Source organism: Larus michahellis, chromosome 15 (assembly GCF_964199755.1).
Source record: "Larus michahellis chromosome 15, bLarMic1.1, whole genome shotgun sequence".
Taxonomy (NCBI): Eukaryota; Metazoa; Chordata; class Aves; order Charadriiformes; family Laridae; genus Larus; species Larus michahellis.
Genome location: NC_133910.1, coordinates 11,321,880 through 11,340,059, shown reverse-complemented (window position 1 = coordinate 11,340,059; position 18,180 = coordinate 11,321,880). Strand labels below are relative to the sequence as shown.

The following is an 18,180-nucleotide window of genomic DNA, read 5'->3' as shown; positions in this document are numbered from 1 at the left end:
TAGGAGATGAAACACTTCATACAAATGCTTTGAAATGCCAGGGAGAAAAAGTTTTATCTGGAAAAAGAAAGCAATTAACTTCTAATTATGGCAAGAACTGCTGTGCTCATTAGTAAGGCTGGAACCCTTGACTTCAGGGTCAAAAGCCTGGAAATCTTCATTGCTTGAGCTAAAAGAACAGGTTTGTTGTTTTGTGCTCGCAGTTTTCCAGTTACACAAACTGATTATTAAGTGGAACAAAAGCCAAATATTACCCTCATGTTGCCTAGCTATTTAGTGCTTACACTAATGGTCCCTTCTGTCTTAGGAGCAAATCAGTGGTGGAATCCTGGAGAGCAGTTTCATGACCTGTGTGGATAAAACACCATGTACTCTATTAAGTAAAGATCACAGAAGCAGGTACGCAGACATAAAAGGCATCATAGAAAGCCTCTTTCTCAGCACACATTGCAGACTTTTCATACTATTCTGTTGTAAACTATAAAAAAATAGAGTAATGGTCTACTGTACTGTCCTATCTAACCTTTAAAATCAGCCTTACCCCAGTTACAGAATGCGGGAGCATCGGAGAGCGCTTTTGAGCGTGGAAGGACAGCGATGCTCTGGCTCTCCAGATTGAGGCAAACTTTTCAGCCTACTTTTAGGCTTTGTATTTTTAAATAATAATAATTCCTTGCCAGCCCCATGCTGATTCTTCTCCGCATCTGTCAGCAGTTCATGCTCCATCCTGAATCTATCATTTGACAAATGTATCTATAGACGGGGAAATCTGTTTCTTTTTCTTTTGTGAAGCACTTTAGCTGAGGATACTGGTCTGTGCAGAAAGCTACTGTTACTTTGTCTTCATGAAGTGACATTTCTCCTTTTTGTTTAAACAGGAATCAACTTCTATACATGGCTCAATCCCCTCAAAAAAGAGCAGCATTACCTTCTCCAGCACCACGGGAATCTGAATGCTGGTTTCTCAGTCCTCTGAAATGTGAAGACCTGAGGGACTGCTCTCCCCCAGCTCTGCGTACGCCTCCTCTGAGCTTTTCCCTTCCTCAGAAACATGCAAAATCTTACTCCAAGGACCTGACTTCTGGTCTTTCTCCATACAGAAGTAAACAGGACCGAGTGAAAGCCATACATAGTCTATCCAAGGAACTTGCAGAAAAGATTGAGATGGCAACTAAAAGACTGAATGCAGCAAGCTGGATTAAAGACTCTGCTGACAAAACATCAACAGAGACAACTTTGGACCTTTACAATGAATTATCCTCTGTCCCAAAGCCTGAGACATCCAAGGATGAGCAAGACAGGACAATGACTATACAAATGCTTCTGGACACTCCAGACCCTGATGTGTTACGTGTGTCATCAGATAGAGAATTTCATAGATGGGGCAGGATTAGCCTTGTGGGTAGCACCAAAGGAGCAACAGCCCTGGAGAGAGAGAAGGAAATATCCGTTCCTTTGCCTGGTGGGAGAGCAATGAGCAAAGAACTACCATGGACTCATAATGCAGGACGGAGGCATCTCAACACTGGGGAAGACCTGAGCAACACATTGCAAGGTAGATCACATTGACACGATGCAGCAGTGAGGCTCAGATGCCATAGCCCAAGTCTTTCAAAGCTACAAAGCAGTGTTTAAGCCTGATCTCCCCTTGGCTATTAGAAGTGTTATGTCTTGGAAAATCCCTGAGCAGTAGGTCCTCTAGGCTGTATCCGTACTGCTCAGAGGGAGTAGCCGCTGAAGCCTTGAGTGTTTGCAGGCTGGTTCTCTGCACAGCTCACAAGTTTAATGCCAACAAGAGTCACGGGTGCCCTCAGCAAGCAGCAAAGGCAGCCTAGGGACCCTCTGACAGCAGCAAGTACAAGCGCCGCACCACGTGCTGTTCAGTATCTTCAGATTAGTAGGGCAGAACCATGAAATTTCCGCAAATCTCAGATCAGGAGTTTGCCAGAATCTTAGTAGTGACTGACTTCTCTTATATATCTGTTTGATTAGCACTGAAAAGTCTGTCAGTCCCCCTGCGAGAGGAGAGAGAGGACTGAAGTAGAGGCTATCACATTAAGAAGTAATGATCTAACTTAGATAATGATCTAATTACTTTCTTCTCCTCTCATTGCACCTGTGAAACTACATCTCTTCATTTTATCTGTGGCTTTGCCATTGATTTTGGACACATCACTTCACCTTCTGGTGCCTAGGCTTTCCCAGAAGTGAGAAAGGAATTATAAGCCTAACCCCACATACTTAGAAATCTGTGGATAAAAAGAACTATATGGAAGTTAAGTGCTCACACATAAACAGGCAGAGAATAGATGCCAAAGCTTGGGCCGTTTCATTTCTACAAAGAGCATATTTATTAAATGCCTTCATTTGTCTTTTTAAAAGGTTTTCCTGTGAATAAGGGCTCTGAGGTGGACATAAGCCTATTGCATGAAAAGCCAATAACCAGCCCAGCCTCTCCATCTCACAGATTCCTCACTAGAAGGTAAACAAATTTGGATATATTATTCTCTGCTAAATGCACCACACACACACACGTAGTTAAAATAAATAGCACCAATTCAGCATGGAGCCAGACTGCTCTTTACTCCTTAAGCAGCGAATTGCCAAGTAGGCAGATTTTGACACAAGATATACTGAAAGAGGGAACCACCTATTTGTAGAGAGCGGGAAGATCAATAGGAAAGGTTCAGCTGGGGTTTTTTCTGGGCGAGATGGATCTCCCCTGCAGGAGTTTTGCCCTAGATGCAACCCGCCAGCGGCGTGAGGAGACTGGGAGTGGAGGGGGGGGAGGTTCTTTCCGCGTAGCCAAGCCCTGTCCCGCCTGTCCGGGGGAGCTCTGTCTGTCGCCCGCGTTGCGGACCAGGGACAGGCCCCGGGAGGAGGCGGGTCGGGCGGGGGGCAGTGGCGGCGGCGGCGCCGGGACTGTCCGCCAGGTGGCGCCACGAGCCCGCGCCGCTCCGCGCCCGCGGAGCCCCGCGGGCCAGCAACGCGTGTTCGGGAAGGGACACGGGGCTCTGCCTCCCTCCCCGCCCCGGTAGAATAAACCCCTCGGTATTTTAACATATGGCATTGGCAGAAGAATGAATTGATTATCTTTACGAGTGCCTAGTTGAATCTCCACTGATCTCTTTTTTTGCAGGGGATTAAAGAGTGATTTAATGAACTGAATACTATAAATTCATTTTTAATAATTGTTTTCACTCACTTTGCTCCAAAAGCGGGTGAAAAATTCTGATTACTGCAGCTCTACTGGTTGTGTGTATGTGGAACAACACCTACTCACGAACATCAAGTTTCCTTGAGCAGGACACATGTCGGAGCATGGTAATGATTATTCAAAATAGGTTTTGAAGCAGGAAGCTGAGAAAAAAGGATTATATTAATGTAGGTTGTTTTCAGTCAGCCTACGTTAATTAAATGTTTAATGTAGATGACAGCCAACAACAGAGAACTCTCTGCGTTTAGCCCATGTCTTAGAGAGCAAAGACATATTCATGTAACTGCCCCAGGTGGGTCATCTCCGGTGACAGGGAGGACCATGAAGGCACCTGTTAGTTGAGACACAATCACTAACTGCAGACCAGACCCTGCCCCTGTCCAGCCACAGAGAAGGACAAAGCCAGAGTCCCCACAGGGGACACACATCTCTGCAGAGAGGTCTTCCCTGAGAGAGCAAATCCCCTGAGCCCTAGAAGATTAAATATGACCTGGACAGGCATTACCAAGAAAGGACATATGTGCAGCAAACTGGCCACCATGTCCCCAGCTTCCCGTTCAGAGCGAAGGACAAGGTGTCGGTGCTGCGGTCCCTGCCCAGTGGGATGGCGTGGTGCTGCTTCATGGGCAGTTCGCTGGTGCCAGGGACCAAGCTGGCTGTGCCAACCTGCTGCAGTGAGCCTGCAGAGAGCTCTAGCGGGAAGAAGAGCAGTTTTGTTAACTGAAGGCAGGATATAAGGCACAGCATTCATTTTTAAGAAGATTGTTTACAGCTTTACAGTGCAAAGTAAACAAGATGAAAATGAAAATTGGAGAGATAAGTCCAGAAAGCTCAGCTTACCAAAGTTATGAACAGTAATTACCGGAATTACTGAGAGTTAAACCCCTGTTCTTTGTGCGCAACTACCACATTCACAAAGGTTGGGCTGATTCTTCTCCGAAAGATCAGTTGCAAGTATGGAGCTGTTCTGTCACAGAAGATGGCAAATGTATAAAACATGAGCACTTGGCACTCAGAGTGTGCAGTGAAGAGAGTCAGAGCTGCACATGCACTGCACCTTAGAGAGCGCAGCCCACCAGGCTGAAGAAAACAGCGTTGTCCATTACTCTTGTCGTGATGCGTGCGTGGTTATATGCAACTCTAATTCACAGTAATGCAATGTAGGTGCAGAACCCCTGTGGGCCCCGAAGGGAATAGCTCCTCAGCTGTAATGGACAAGCATCAGACAAAGTAGAAATAAGACAGACTGCACCGATCTCCTGAACAATGCAATTACTGAGAAAGCAAAGCTCCTGTGTGTTTCAGCAGTGGAGTCAAACAAAGTCCTCAGAGCATCACAGAAAAAAACCCACCAATAAAATAAATCACAACCCTGTTGCAAGTGCTGCTTCAAAAGATGAGGAGAGCTAATTGCAGATAAAATACGGCTGTATTTAGAGATTAGAAGTGGAAAGCGTTGCTATGTTGTGAACGGCTCCAGACTCATCTCCTTGTGGGCTGAGGGCTCCCTCTGATGCAGCAGTAGTGACAGTAAGGGGACGATATAAAGGAAAGACCATCCCATGTCTAACCCTTTCTTAGCTACTGGTAAAGTAGATAATACAAAGGTTCAGAGTAAAAGCCTGTCTTTGAATTGTCCTCAGCTTTTACTTGCATATGATCTAGATTTGAATTTTGCACCTAGTCCTGAAGCCTGCGCGCTCACTCACGGGAAGCACAAGTCGCTGAGAGTCCTTCCGCACACAGCAGTGGGCAACACACACCAGTAAGGACAACTTGAGGGTCCCTTGATCTAGCTATTCCTGAAGTTTCCAGTATCAACCGGTTCACATGCCTGCTGAGGGCACACAGCTACGATCTGATCGGGCAGAAAGCCCATGGTAAAGGAGCACCAGTGTGTTAAGGAGGTGATTGAGGAAAACACTTCCCAGGGTCATAATTTCTCCTGCTCCAGACACATTTGCACTGTGAGTGCATGAACTGCCTATGGGGGAGTGTTAGTGGGGAGTGAAGGCAGCCTGTCTCTTGGTGAGCATACAAAGCTTTACAGCACTCTGGTAACAGACGGCGATAGTGCTATGTTTTAGCCCTTGGTAAATCCGTGCCCGTAGAGCTCATCACCAATGTAGCTAGAGCAAGGTTAGAAAATACGATAGTAAAAGCAGCTGAATTGGGTCTATGCTCCGACTTCCACTGTTGCTACCAGCGGTAATGAGTTATGAGTCCACAGTTGCCTACAATAGATATTGTCTTCAAGAGTTCATCTAAACAAAGCCACCTGTTAAAAACTGACTGTTTGCCAGCCTCATTCACAAATACAAAACATCCAGCATTACAAAATTAGTGCTCTTGAACATGATCTTATCCACAGCCAGTTTCGACAGCACAGTTCTGTGTTTACATGTTTAATTATAGCTGCAAAAACAGTGACTCATGTTCATGCAAGAAACCCTGCAGGTGCCTCTTTCCATAAGAAATGTTCCCATTTCATGCACGGCTGCTCTGCAGTCCACAGGGGCAGCTGAGGGAGATTTGTTGCTAATGCAAATGATTCGCTGATGGGAATTCTCCAAACTGCCAGAAAATGTGTATGCAATTTCATCCTTATTTTTGATTCAATTATCTATGTAAGTGGCTTTCTATTACATTCCTGAGAGTCAAAAAGATCATAATACTTTTGCGTAAATTCAGTTTTGAAAGTGCATGGGGCAGTCTCACAGGCTTAGGCAGAGCACGCAGCCGCCAGGCAGAGGTCTGACGTTCAGAGTTGTTAGATCACAGCTCCTGCTGTGGACCCAGTAGTGCTTTCTCTTTAGCCACTGCAAATCCGAAGAACCTCATCTGGGAATTGTGATGGTTTATGCCCACTGCAGAGCTGGTTGTGTCTGGTGGAGAGTGGTTGCTGGGCACCCCTGTTAACCCCAGTATTTTCTGTAGAATCTGCATTGACTTCCACTGGTGTTGGCAGTGGCCTTTCCTGGAAACAGGCAGGGTTGGATTTGGACCGTGGCATCAGTCTTTTCAAACAGAAGTAGGCATTTCTCAAGAGCCAAAGGAAACAGTGGCATTGACTAAAATACTAACACAACACAAATGCAGAGACAATACTCCATGCATTTACCCAACAAATATTAGAACTGCTTTTTAAGAAGACCCTGTTACCTATTCTCTTTCTCTCTCATCCACCTTTGCTCCCGCTTTCTGAAGGCTACATCCAAGACGCGTTAGTGGAAGCTGTACTAATCGTTTTAGCAGTTTCTGGGTCATGAAAAACAAAGAAAAGCTTATTAATGAGAAAAATGAAATGAGATTTCCCTAAGCTGATTGCTGATAAAAAAAATTTCCATGTTCATTTTTCTGTATAAAAAGAAAACATCTGTCACCGTTTCAATGTGTCTCAGTGTCCCTGCCTGTGTTTCAGCTGAGGCTTGATCAGTAAATGCCCATTTTCACACCTTCCTTCCTAATCTTTTTAGTTAAGCTCAGATAGTTACAGATCAAAACAAAGTAAAACCAGTTATCTGAGATCTTCATCAGGACTGTGGGACCTGGTGCTGACATTGTTTTGAAATATTAAAGTATATATAACAAATCTAGTTGGGCCATAGCCATGTCCCAGAAACGCTGGAACAGAGACCGGTACTTTGTGTTTCTAAAAAGATTTCAGAAAACTTTGCCAGGGATCAGAGCTAGATTGTGCAACCAAGTCCTAACAATGGCACAGATTGTACAATGCAACCCTCATAAATTAAGCTTCAAATGGCAAGGTTGTTGTTTCTATTTTCTACCAGGTTGAAAAATATGCAGCTCTCTCAGAGAAGTATTTAGAGTAGGTAAAGACGAGTGTTTTATCTTTCCTGACAACATCGAGGTACAAGAAAGGGGATTTTGTACATTGGCAGGTATGACTTTTCAGTGAGTCTTTTGTTTCCATTTAACAAAATTGAATAAATGATAGCTTTGTTAAAATGAAATAAGTATTTTTTTGTTCCAAAGATTGTTTATACTCTTGCACAATCTCAAAAACTCTGAGTAATTGTTGTTGTTACCTTGACACAGTCCGCAGAGAGAACTCACAGCTCAGAAGAATCACTACCAGTGTGAGACCATTTTCAAAGTTCAGAACCAAGAGGAAATTGCCAACTGGTCTCCCAGAGAGATCCTGAGGACACCGGACAGCTTCAGGTCACAGCCCTCTGCCACTCTGAGCCCTGGAGCTGAGACTCACCACAGCTTTGAGCAGGACTTTGGTAAGGTGGCATTTCCCAAAACATCAGAGCACGGTGGTTACTCAGTGCCCTCCCAAGGTACTTCTCATGCTATTGCAAAAGAACGAATAGTCCTTCATTGCAAGAGAATCTTTGCTAGTGGTTCTGATTGGGACTGAAAAAAACTTTTAGGGTGAGGGGGAATTTCAAATAGCTGGTTCGTGTTCCAGATTTCAATGGTGAAGAATGAATATGTGAAAAATGTCCCCTCAACCTTCATATCCAATTTAACAGATACACCCCACTAAAAAATGCAATAGAAACACTTTGCCTTTTCCATGCAGTGCTGTGCTTGGCTGTCTCATCACCTCACAGGTTGCCCCTGTGCTGAGTGACACAGTGACAGCTACAGACAGCCCCCGACAGAACAAACCCCATTCGGGCCAGAGCCATTTTCAGCACCTTTCATCTGAAGGTCTCAAGGAGCTTTGCAATTAATTCTTCATAATTACTACATCAGATAAGTGTGGGATATTATCCTACTTGTACAGCAAGACACATCAAGGCACAGAACATTTACAGGGGGTTAACAAAGGATGCGGGCTGAATGGAGAGATCTGCTGGAGGATCCCGCGGGGCTGGCCAAGGCAAGGGTGGGGTGCCGGGCATCACCGCTTCTGCTCAGAACAAATGTTTGCATAGAAACAAGGGAAAGTTTGTGGTCGAAAGGGTTAAAAGGCAAACAGTAGCATACAGGCCGCCCTGTCTGAAGGGATCTCTGCTTGCTTCCTCCAAACAGTAGCAGATGGTGCATTGTTTTAAGGGCTTTTCCGAGACAAAAGAACAAGATCAGATAACCTTTCCTCAAAGAGGGTACTTACAAAAAGCCTTTGCTCTTATTAAGGATTCTTCATTGTTTTCCCCACAAAATTTTATATGTAATATTGGATTTTGAGGTGGTGGAGAAGCCAACTTTGTTTACTATGCTTCTCCCCATCCCCCAGAGACTAGGAGGGCATCTTACATGATTGGACAGTAAGTCTGTTGTCTGAAGTGTTTACCATAAGCGAAAGACATTGTATTTATTTAATATTAATAACTAAGGGCCCCAATTCTGGAAGGTATCTGGCAAAAAGACCCTGCCATCCACCATTCACCACATGAACAATAGGAACTGCTGCCTGGTATCTATGCCAGGAGAAACCTTTACCTTCTCTGTGCATTTGCAGGAGCTGACAGCGTTTGAGTGAGCTCAAGCGCCAGGTTTGAGTGTGAGCCAGCAGTTCCACTACGGCCCATGTTGCTGCAGATGAGGCACAGAACTGTCACTCTGGAGACAATGTGGTTTTGAAATATGGGTCACAAGTGGATCTGCTCACCACTCTTATCAGGAAAAGGATATTCAGACGCAACGCTGTATTGTCTGCTACGATGCATCGCACCAGCAGTTGATTCTGTTCTCTTTCACAGAACACAGAAGTCACCATGCACACGCAGCATAATGATGTGTAATTACACAACTGCTGCGAAATATAAGTATTTACCTTTAAAAGATAAGTGCATCCCCTAACTGCTAATTATTATGCCAAAGACATGAAAAAATTTCTGTAGTAAACACATTTGGCAAAATGAGAAATTTCATCTTCAAACATAATAAAACACAGTATAAGAGGCAGATATTCATAAAATATTTGTAACTACTGCCTGAAGTAAAACAGTGAACCTGTCCCAAACTGTTGAATTTTCTTTTTAGACACAGAGAGTATAAAATCTGGAATTGCAAATGCTATAAGCACATGCTGTGATGAACAGAAATTGTCTCCACAGGGGTCACTGGGAAGTATTTCACATAGCTCTTATATGGATCCCTAATCATGTTAGGCACAAAGCTTGGTATAACCAAGCGAGCTGATGAGGACCTGCTTTGCACATTCTGCTTCTCTCAGAGACACCACTACATAAAGTCCTTCCATCGTTCCTGCCAGACCACCAGGTCTTTTCCACAGGGAGCTGAGAAGATGAGCTGTACTTTCCTTGATACTGCAGCACGCCCTCTGAATACAGCTTACAGTACCCAAGTTTCTGTATCATTATTAAATAAGGGAAGTGATCATCCCCCTGTACTCGGCACTGGTGAGGCCCCACCTCGAGTACTGCGTTCAGTTTTGGGCCCCTCGCTACAAGAGGGACATTGAGGTGTTGGAGCGTGTCCAGAGAAGGGCTACAAAGCTGGTGAGGGGTCTGGAGGACAAACCTTATGAAGAACGACTGAGGGAGCTGGGGTTGTTTAGCCTGGAGAAGAGGAGGCTGAGGGGAGACCTTATCACCCTCTACAACTACCTGAAAGGAGGTTGTAGAGAGATGGGGGCTGACCTCTTCTCCCTGGTGACAAGTGATAGGACAAGGGGAAACGGGTTCAAGTTACGTCAGGGGAGGTTTAGATTAGATATTAGGAAACATTTTTTCACTGAAAGGGTTATTAAACATTGGAATAGGCTGCCCAGGGAGGTGGTGGATTCACCATCCCTGGAGGTGTTTAAAAAAAGGGTAGATGGGGCACTTAGGGACATGGTTTAGAAGTGGCTCTTGTCAGGGTAGGCTAAAGGTTGGACTCGATGATCTTAAAGGTCCCTTCCAACCTCAACAATTCTATGATTCTATGATTCTAAGAAAAGTAGGAGATTTTAAAAAAAAACATTTTGCCTGTGCCCCTTCCTACAGCCTTGCGATTGGACTATGAGCCAGATTGGACTAAATAAGCCAGAAAGCTCTTGTTTCCTTTTAGAATTTGAGAAATAACAAGATTTAAGTTGAAATTAATTGCTAAAAATGTATTTTCTAAATGTTGAAGCTTAAGAACAGCTACTGGTTTAAAGTAGTTGGCATTTAGAAAGCAAATTAAATGCTCTCCATTATTCTTAAAATGCAGAATCTTAACCTGTATTACAAAGAAAAGATATTCATATGTAACATCTTTCCTTAACTGCTGATTGACATATTTTCTCATGTCACTAGAGGGAGCTGCTTTCTTGCTTGTAGCAGAGGGAGAAATGATTAAATTAGTGGAATCAGTGAAGAAGCGTAACAGCATGTTTTCAGCTAATTGCCCTCTGATTGATGGTTCTGAGATAAGACAGCTCTTCGTGTTTTGCTTCAAAATCCTACACTGTCTTTTGTATTTTACAAAGCTTCTGCCTGGTGCAGCTTCAGTGAGCTCCATCATCAGCCTTCAAACATCTCTGAAGGAGTCTGCAGTGACGGCAGCGTTGAAGCATAGCATGCCTCTTGACTCTGTGACAGGCAATACGAGAATCGCTCTTGAGAATTGCTCTCACTTCCTTTGATAGCAGTTTTCTCCCTCTGAACTAGTTTCTTTCCATACCCACAGATGCTATATTTGCACTGCTCATTAGCTGGCTGATAAATCATCCTATAGCCTATAGCACAAGAAGTCAGGACTTTGTTCCTCTCTGTGCTACTGCCCCACGGGGTGCTGTTACTTGTAAAATACCACTGCAAAGCATGTGCACACCTGTGTACATTTCTTGCTCTGTGGAGTGCAGTGTTGCTTTGCCGTTACAGGCTGGGGCTTTGGTATCCATACTGCAAGGGTAGTGGGTGGAGGGAATTGAGTATAACGGATGAGCGGTAGAAGGAACATTCCATGGACAGTCAGGGTTCTGCTTAGGCCCAGATTCAGGCCCAGCTCTCTCTTGCTCTGCTGCTCTGCATGTGACATTCCGCACGTGGAAGGGTCAGCAGCAGGGTGAGGTATTGCCATGTGCTGCAACATCTGGCTGGAAGCTGAACTCTGGCCAACCCTCCGTACTAGAGGATTTAGATATAAACACAAAATATGCAGAGGACAGGAGCAGCGCAGGACACATTAATCCCCTTGTCTAGCAAGCAGCTACTCTTCAATGACAAGTGGGATATCAGTCGTATTTATAGAGGAGAGAAGAAACTGATTCAGCAGGCGCAGAAATACAGATTCTCCAAGGTACTCAAGAATGCGGATGAGCCCATTGATTTTCCTGTTTAAACAAGTGTAGCCTTCAAGTTCAGAGTCTCTTGCTTAGGGATCGCTCTTCTTGCAGAAAAAGGGCTAAACAGCCATCCTCATCGCCTGTACTGCATATCTCAGTTGTGATCAGGAGTTAGCAAACCTCTTTTCTGCATCTCCATTTACCTGTCACCACCACAGCTCAGTTCTTGCATGCTAACAAAGTACTGAAAAGCCTGAGTGGTATTTCACCTGTCCCTTCCCTTACCTGAAGGGCATCTTAAAATAATAAAGCAATTGAGCTAGCACAGTAATTTTGGAGAGAGGAAGGATTGGGTCAGTTCCTTCTGGATCTGTTGCTCCATTCCACAGCAGCCATTCAAGACTTTTTACACCCCATCTTCATACACCTCCTGGCAATAATGTAGTCAAAGTTGTGCTTACATCTAAACTTGCAAGTACAAATTTTTGTAATAACTGGTTTGGACTGATTGCTGACATGGGCAGAAAGAGAAAAAGCTGTCCTTGACTAAAGCAGCAGTAAGTGCTTCTGCCTAGCTTCAAGTGATTAGAAAAATGAGACTTTTAGCCCAGCTTTTTTAATTATATGTCACAGAGATTCTACAGGGCTTTACTGAGATTCTGCAAGTGCAGCGGAAAGTGATTTAATAAATAGCACTTTTTTAAAAAGACTGAGTGTATGTACATTGAAGCTATCTGGGTATGCAGTAGAATGCCATTCATCATAACATAAGAGGACATGAAGTTTAGCCAGATGGTATTTTCTTTAAAGCAGGATTTTGCAACACAAGAAATGTATCTGGAAATAGGCACATTTAGGAAAATTATGTTCAAAAGGAGTGAAAACAGATCAGAACAAACTTTTTATTCACTTTGAGATTGGTACCATTGGTCAGGCTTTGAGTAGAACAACAATAACATCATTCAGTTTGAGGCACAAAGTTAAAATACTTCCCAGTTTTCAACTATATCCTAATAGAATCCCATGCTTCAGAATGGCCCTGGTATTAGTATTAAAAGCTACTCAGACAACATAGCATCAATAAATTTAGATTGTAATTTTTTTTTAATAAAATGACCTTATTTGTTAGTATGGAAGGAGGCATCCTCATCTGACATTTGAAAGTGATGAGCTGTCTGTATACCCGTTGAAGAGCTACTCACTTGTCTTTTTTCTATTACATTCCTTAAAACCAGTAATAAAACTTCCCTGTAGAAACAACACCTCTTTCATCCACAGCATTTTCCTAAATATACCATTTCACAAAATCATCTCTGGTAACGGTAAGTTTTACAGAGTCTGAATCAGTCCTCAAAATTAGAAAGATTGGGGTAAAACTAAAAATCTTTATAAAAGGATGAACTCTTTATTGGGCATGTAATTTCTAGGTAATTCAGTATGGTTTTGCCTTTTGAAACAACCCTCCAGAGCCAGGAGATATGCATTACTGAAATAAAAGATAAGATTTTCTCTTGATCAATCAATCTCTTGATTCTGAAAAGGAGAGGGTTAAGAAAAGCCTCCTATATTAGTACTGTAAGAGGTAAGTGAAATTTTCAATCAAGCTGTTTATAAAAACACAGCAGCATTCTAACAGAAAAATCTGCATCAGGCTTGAAGCATTGACATTTTATTTCACTCACAACCACATAAACACAAAAAGCATCCTGGCATGCCAAGAAGCCCACATCTCTGTTCCTTCCACGTTAAAGATCCCTCAGTATTTAAAGCAAAAACAAACCTTGTGTGCTGTGGGCTTCTCCTGAGGCATGGGGTAATTTGGATTCAGACAATCTGGACAGGGATACAGATTTTATCTCAAGTTTCCAAGTCAAACCTATTTCTATTTATGACCCACACTTCAATTCATTTATGACTCTGGTTGCTGTGACAGTGCCACAGCATAGAGTAAACACGCAACCTGTTTGCATAAGCTTAGCAATTCATCTGAGAAGCTCAAAGCAGCCAAGAACATATCACTGGTAAACATTACATCACCTGTACTGTAAAAGACAGACGGGAGAGTTACAATAAGGAAGTAGCAGTGAAACAGGTACACCTGGAACAAGAATTGTTTTCCCTACTTAAAAGCGAAAGCTTTTTTTTATGGGCTTGTCTCCCCCATGACAAAAGAGAGAAATCAAGCCTGCACCCCCACACAGGGAGAAGCTACAAGATGGAGGGGGCATGCGCGATGCTGCTAGAGTTCCCAGAGAAGTGACCAAGTGGGGAAGCTTTTCTTGCTTTGTAACTAATGGGTCTGATCCTGTTGGTGCGGCGAAGGAGCAGTGGGGACAAGAGTGGCCATAACCCAGGCTTTGGACTTAGAATGGGAATTGCTCCCCAGTCCTTCTCTTTCCTGGCATAGGACCTTTTGAGTCCTACCTCTTCCTCTCTCCCCAGTACATGTGTGACTTTATGCTAACAGATTTATTGGCAAGATGTAAGTAGTGACATTTTCCTTCTTCGGATATGGTAGAAGAAGTAAATGTATGCAGCGAAGTTATTCCAGGAATAAAGGCAGATATCAGATTTGGGAGGCTTCCAAAAACAGGCCCAGAGAGGATTCAAAAGGAAGATGCAGTTAGGAACAATGTACACATCCCCCCTTCCCCTTTTGGCAATCCCCTGTTTAAATCTATGTATTAGGGCTCAGGCATGTTTTGAAAGGTACAACCAGACCTGAAACACAGCAGAGCTGAGAAGCAGATGCCCCGGTACCACATTGAAAATATCATGATGCTGTTAGATTATTTACAAGGTGTACTGACCTCAACAGTGACCCAGTAAGCCAGCTCTGGTGTCAAAACACTTAAATCCCCATGGACTTTGACAGTGTAGAAACACATTTTCAAGGCAGCATCCAACTGGAATCTGAAGGAAATCTGCTTCCACTGCCTCCCTCTGGGAAACTCTGATACTTTCTTCAGCTGGCACCTATTAAATGGAGCACGGATGTTAAAATATTTTTAATTAACAAATGGTGACTGTTACCATCTATTTCCTAAGCTTCTGCAGGTGAAGGAGACTCTAGCTGCACAGAACTGGAAGAGAAACACAAGAGCCATCTAGACAATTTGAAGCAAACCTCCCTACTACTGGCTCACAAACTGAAGGTACAGTAAGCAACTTATGAAATGAGCAAAGAACAATTCCAGTTCTACTATCCCAGGAAAAAAGGTGCTAGCTATCCTGGAATCAGGTGTGTTTAGGCTATAATCAGTTGGCATCAGCTGACTCTGCATTAGGTTTATAAACCCCATGTAGGTGTAAAGGAGAGGTGCCAGACTTAATTTGCTATTTGGAGATGCTATTCTAGCACTGGCAGGCAAGAATGCGTCGCTGTGCTGCAGCTAAGGCGAGTATTTGTACTGCTTTCCAAAGCAGTCACAGCAGGATGTGAGGCGAGTTGGCTGCATAATACCTGTTCTGCCTCCTCTTGGAGTTTGCTGCCCTTTGCCCCCCAGCTCTGAGAAGTCAGGTGACTTGGTTAAAAATATCACTTATAGCATGTCATTTCCTAATGCAGGTCCATCAGCTCCAGCAGAGGCTTACGGTGCTGAGGGAGAAAGCAAAACTAGAGCTTCAAGAAAGCCAGAGGTGTTTGAGCAACCTGCTTCAACACAATTCAGAGGTAAGTTATCATTTCAGGTCCTGTGCTGTTACCTCTGGATTCAGTAAAATGTTCCTCCGATCCCTACTGGGTTGTATTTTTTTTCTCACTTAGAGTCCCTTAATCAAAAGGGATTTTTTAACTGATAAAAAAACTGTAGATCTGGGTAACCTTTTGGAAGTGCCCAGGTGTCTCAGTTAATGGAATCCCTTAGGTGGTCATTTGGACTGTTGATCTGAAATCACTTAGGTACTGCAGCTTTTGGTATCTATGGCTGGTTTTGCTGTAAAATCAAGAGAAGGGTTTTTAAGTCCTCAAAAGATAATTACTGTGATGCTTGCTCAGACATGAGAGCCTAGTCAGATGCTAATCTTGACCAAAAAGTATCTTTCCAAAACCAAAAAGTTAGCATGCTGTTTATTTGCGCCTCAGATTCTGAATTCAGCTAGGAACTGAAGGAGCTCGGTGTCTATTTGTTAGAATATGAATTTAGCCGCACATTCATAAACACAAGCTCAGACCCCATGTGCAATTCCAAGCTCTCGTTATGTTGTTGAGAATATTTGCTTTGGAGGATACTTTAGCTCAATTAATGTCTCTCAGTATGTTTGAACAACTCAGACAGAAGTCATCTCTGTATGGTTTTGTTGGGTTTTTTAAGCCCTTAGGATGAACATGGTACCCTGACTCCCATGAAAACAGCTCTAAATAAGCAACAGTTTGTGAGCTGTTACACGATCTTACATCCATATGCCCACACAGTTATTTCACTGTGAGTAGTATCCAGCTCATTAGTTAATCCAACTCTTCAGGAGTTATTGGCATATGAAAAGCATTATCTACAATGAAGGGCTTTCCCAAGAGGATGAGGGAAGAAGGCTTAAAATTCTGCCTTTCAAATAGATCATTCAGGTCTATGGACGATTTCTGTGTTTGCAGGAGTGCAGTCGCTCCAAAGGCAGTTGTTATTTTGTGCCAAAGTTGGACCATGCAGAGCAAATGTGGAGAGGATCCCAATCAGAAGGCGACAATGCAGCTGGCAGGTACAGAAGGCAGTATACAATGAGGCGTTTAGCCAGTGTTTTAGCCTGTGGTTTGACTGTACGAATGACTCGCAGCTCTAGAGCATTTGTGCTGTGCATGGTTTCTAAAACTGATGTTCATTTCAAGTCACTTAAGAAGAGCTAATATGGCTGTCGTGGTATCTTTAAGACTACGGCCTCACCATTTTACTCATTCAGATATCTGCTGTGAAGTATCCATCTTTGCAGTACAGGCTTTCTACTCTGATTTATGCACAAACCACAGTATAAACACTTTTAACACCTTTGAATGGTCATGCTTTTTTTTCCTTTCTTTTTTTTTTTTTTAAAGGTACAAGCCCCTTTGAAACCTGTGGGGGGAAAACATAATTTTCCTCATTTTGTTTTGCCATCGTATACCTTACTATGAATGGGAAAATTGTATGAGAACATTTTTATGTTCCTTTAAAGTGGCATATATTAAGGACTTGAGGATTGCTTCTAGAATCTTATGGATACAATTACCAGAAATGCGTCTCTGCACAGATAAAACTTTCAATATTGCATAAAAATGAGCATCATGCTAATTTGAAAAAGACTCAGCCTCCACAGAGGACTTCACTATGAAAGCTGGGAATTGAAATAGTACCTCTGACTGCAATAAGAACATATTTCCTTTCTTTCTTACTGTCAGTAATGAAGAAACACATTCACTGAAGCAATCTGCATTGCAGACAGAAAGAGATCACAGTCCAGTGGATTCCAAAACGGTGGGAGAAAGAAAACCTTGGGGAGGAAGGGATTCGTATTGCTCAGGGCTTCAAGAAGGTGAACACTAAGTTAAAGGATTTGGTGGTATTGGGCAAACAACAACACTTTCTAGCATGACGTGAGAAACAGTGCAGCATCCAGGGGCTGGAACGCATATTCACAAATTTCACTAATTTTCTAATTGATTTTGAAAATTTTGACTTAAATACTCAGATTCATTATGCATATTTAAACCATAACAATCTCCCCTTGTACTCCTGACCCTTCTACAGAAAATTATCCTGGCAGTTGAGAGTTATTTAGCCTATTTATAGGCCCTTTCTTTTTACCTGTATATAGGCCCTACCTGTTTACCATGATTTCACTCAAAAGGGGGGTTAGTGTTTATAACTTGCTTCTGTAAGTGGGCGGCTGTGGGGTGACTCTCCTTAGGCTCCTGCTGAGGGCCTGGCCACCAAGCCTTTGCAAAGGCGCCTTGAATTCAGGAATGGATGCTAACTCATCTATGATGGCAACCATTTTTTGGGGGGGGTCTTTTTTCCCTTTTATTACAGAGAAATATTTTACTTACAGTGACTTAAAATCTTCTCCTTAGGATCTCTGCCAGTGGAGCACGGGGAGCCACTGCATGACCATCAGACCTTGAATCTGTTGTCACCTCTGATGAATCTGCCCCACGGGGAGACCCGTGCAGGGGACGACTCTGGAGACAGCAGCGAGCGGGCCAGCTCTGACAGCCAGGTAACACCAGCTCTTCTACCAGTGTCTGGTTTTTGTGGGTTTTTTTTTTTTTGGCTTTTAGTGCCAATGTCAAACTTGTCACCCACATGGCACTTCAATAAACATGATCCTCTGCTCTGTCCCCAGTGGAGTGAAGTCGGCCGGCACTATGGAGACTCCAGCACCTTCTGCTGCTTCAGCTTGGCCATGGTGGAGCAGTGTCTGAGGGGAGAAGAGCTGCGAGCTCGACACCAGGCTGCCCTCTTCAAGCTCCGCAAAAAAGCTCTCCGGGAGAAAGCCAGGGCCGAGCTGGCCTGGCTGGGCCACCAGAAACGGTGAGGGGGACATGTTGTGGGCAGGAGACCACAGGCGTGCCCTGGCTGGGATGGGTCCCTCAGCAGGAGGTGGAAGTGCAGCTGCCGGCTGAGAGGAAGAAAAACTGTCCCCACTCAGGGGGAAAAGAGCAAATAGAAAATCCTTCTCTTACACAGTAAATGCTGGTAAAGCAGGAGAGGAGTCTGCACAGTTTTCCGCTCCCCAGAGTGTGGTCGAGCTCTCTAGCGCAGTCTCCTTCAGGTGTGGTGCGAGCCCCTCCTCAGCGCTG

General features: G+C 43.7%; 1 protein-coding gene across 1 annotated transcript in view; it reads left to right on the top strand.

The window, feature by feature from the left end:
* The window catches only part of CCDC187 (coiled-coil domain containing 187), a 44,511-nt gene that overhangs the window by 10,342 nt on the left and 15,989 nt on the right, over positions 1 to 18,180 (top strand). Inside the window, exons 10-19 of the mRNA XM_074608908.1 lie at positions 308 to 399; positions 879 to 1,555; positions 2,383 to 2,482; positions 7,277 to 7,467; positions 14,460 to 14,566; positions 14,980 to 15,084; positions 16,003 to 16,106; positions 16,780 to 16,913; positions 17,452 to 17,597; positions 17,724 to 17,911. Of these exons, the coding sequence (XP_074465009.1) occupies positions 308 to 399; positions 879 to 1,555; positions 2,383 to 2,482; positions 7,277 to 7,467; positions 14,460 to 14,566; positions 14,980 to 15,084; positions 16,003 to 16,106; positions 16,780 to 16,913; positions 17,452 to 17,597; positions 17,724 to 17,911 (1,844 nt within the window). The remainder of the gene's footprint in view (positions 1 to 307; positions 400 to 878; positions 1,556 to 2,382; positions 2,483 to 7,276; positions 7,468 to 14,459; positions 14,567 to 14,979; positions 15,085 to 16,002; positions 16,107 to 16,779; positions 16,914 to 17,451; positions 17,598 to 17,723; positions 17,912 to 18,180) is intronic.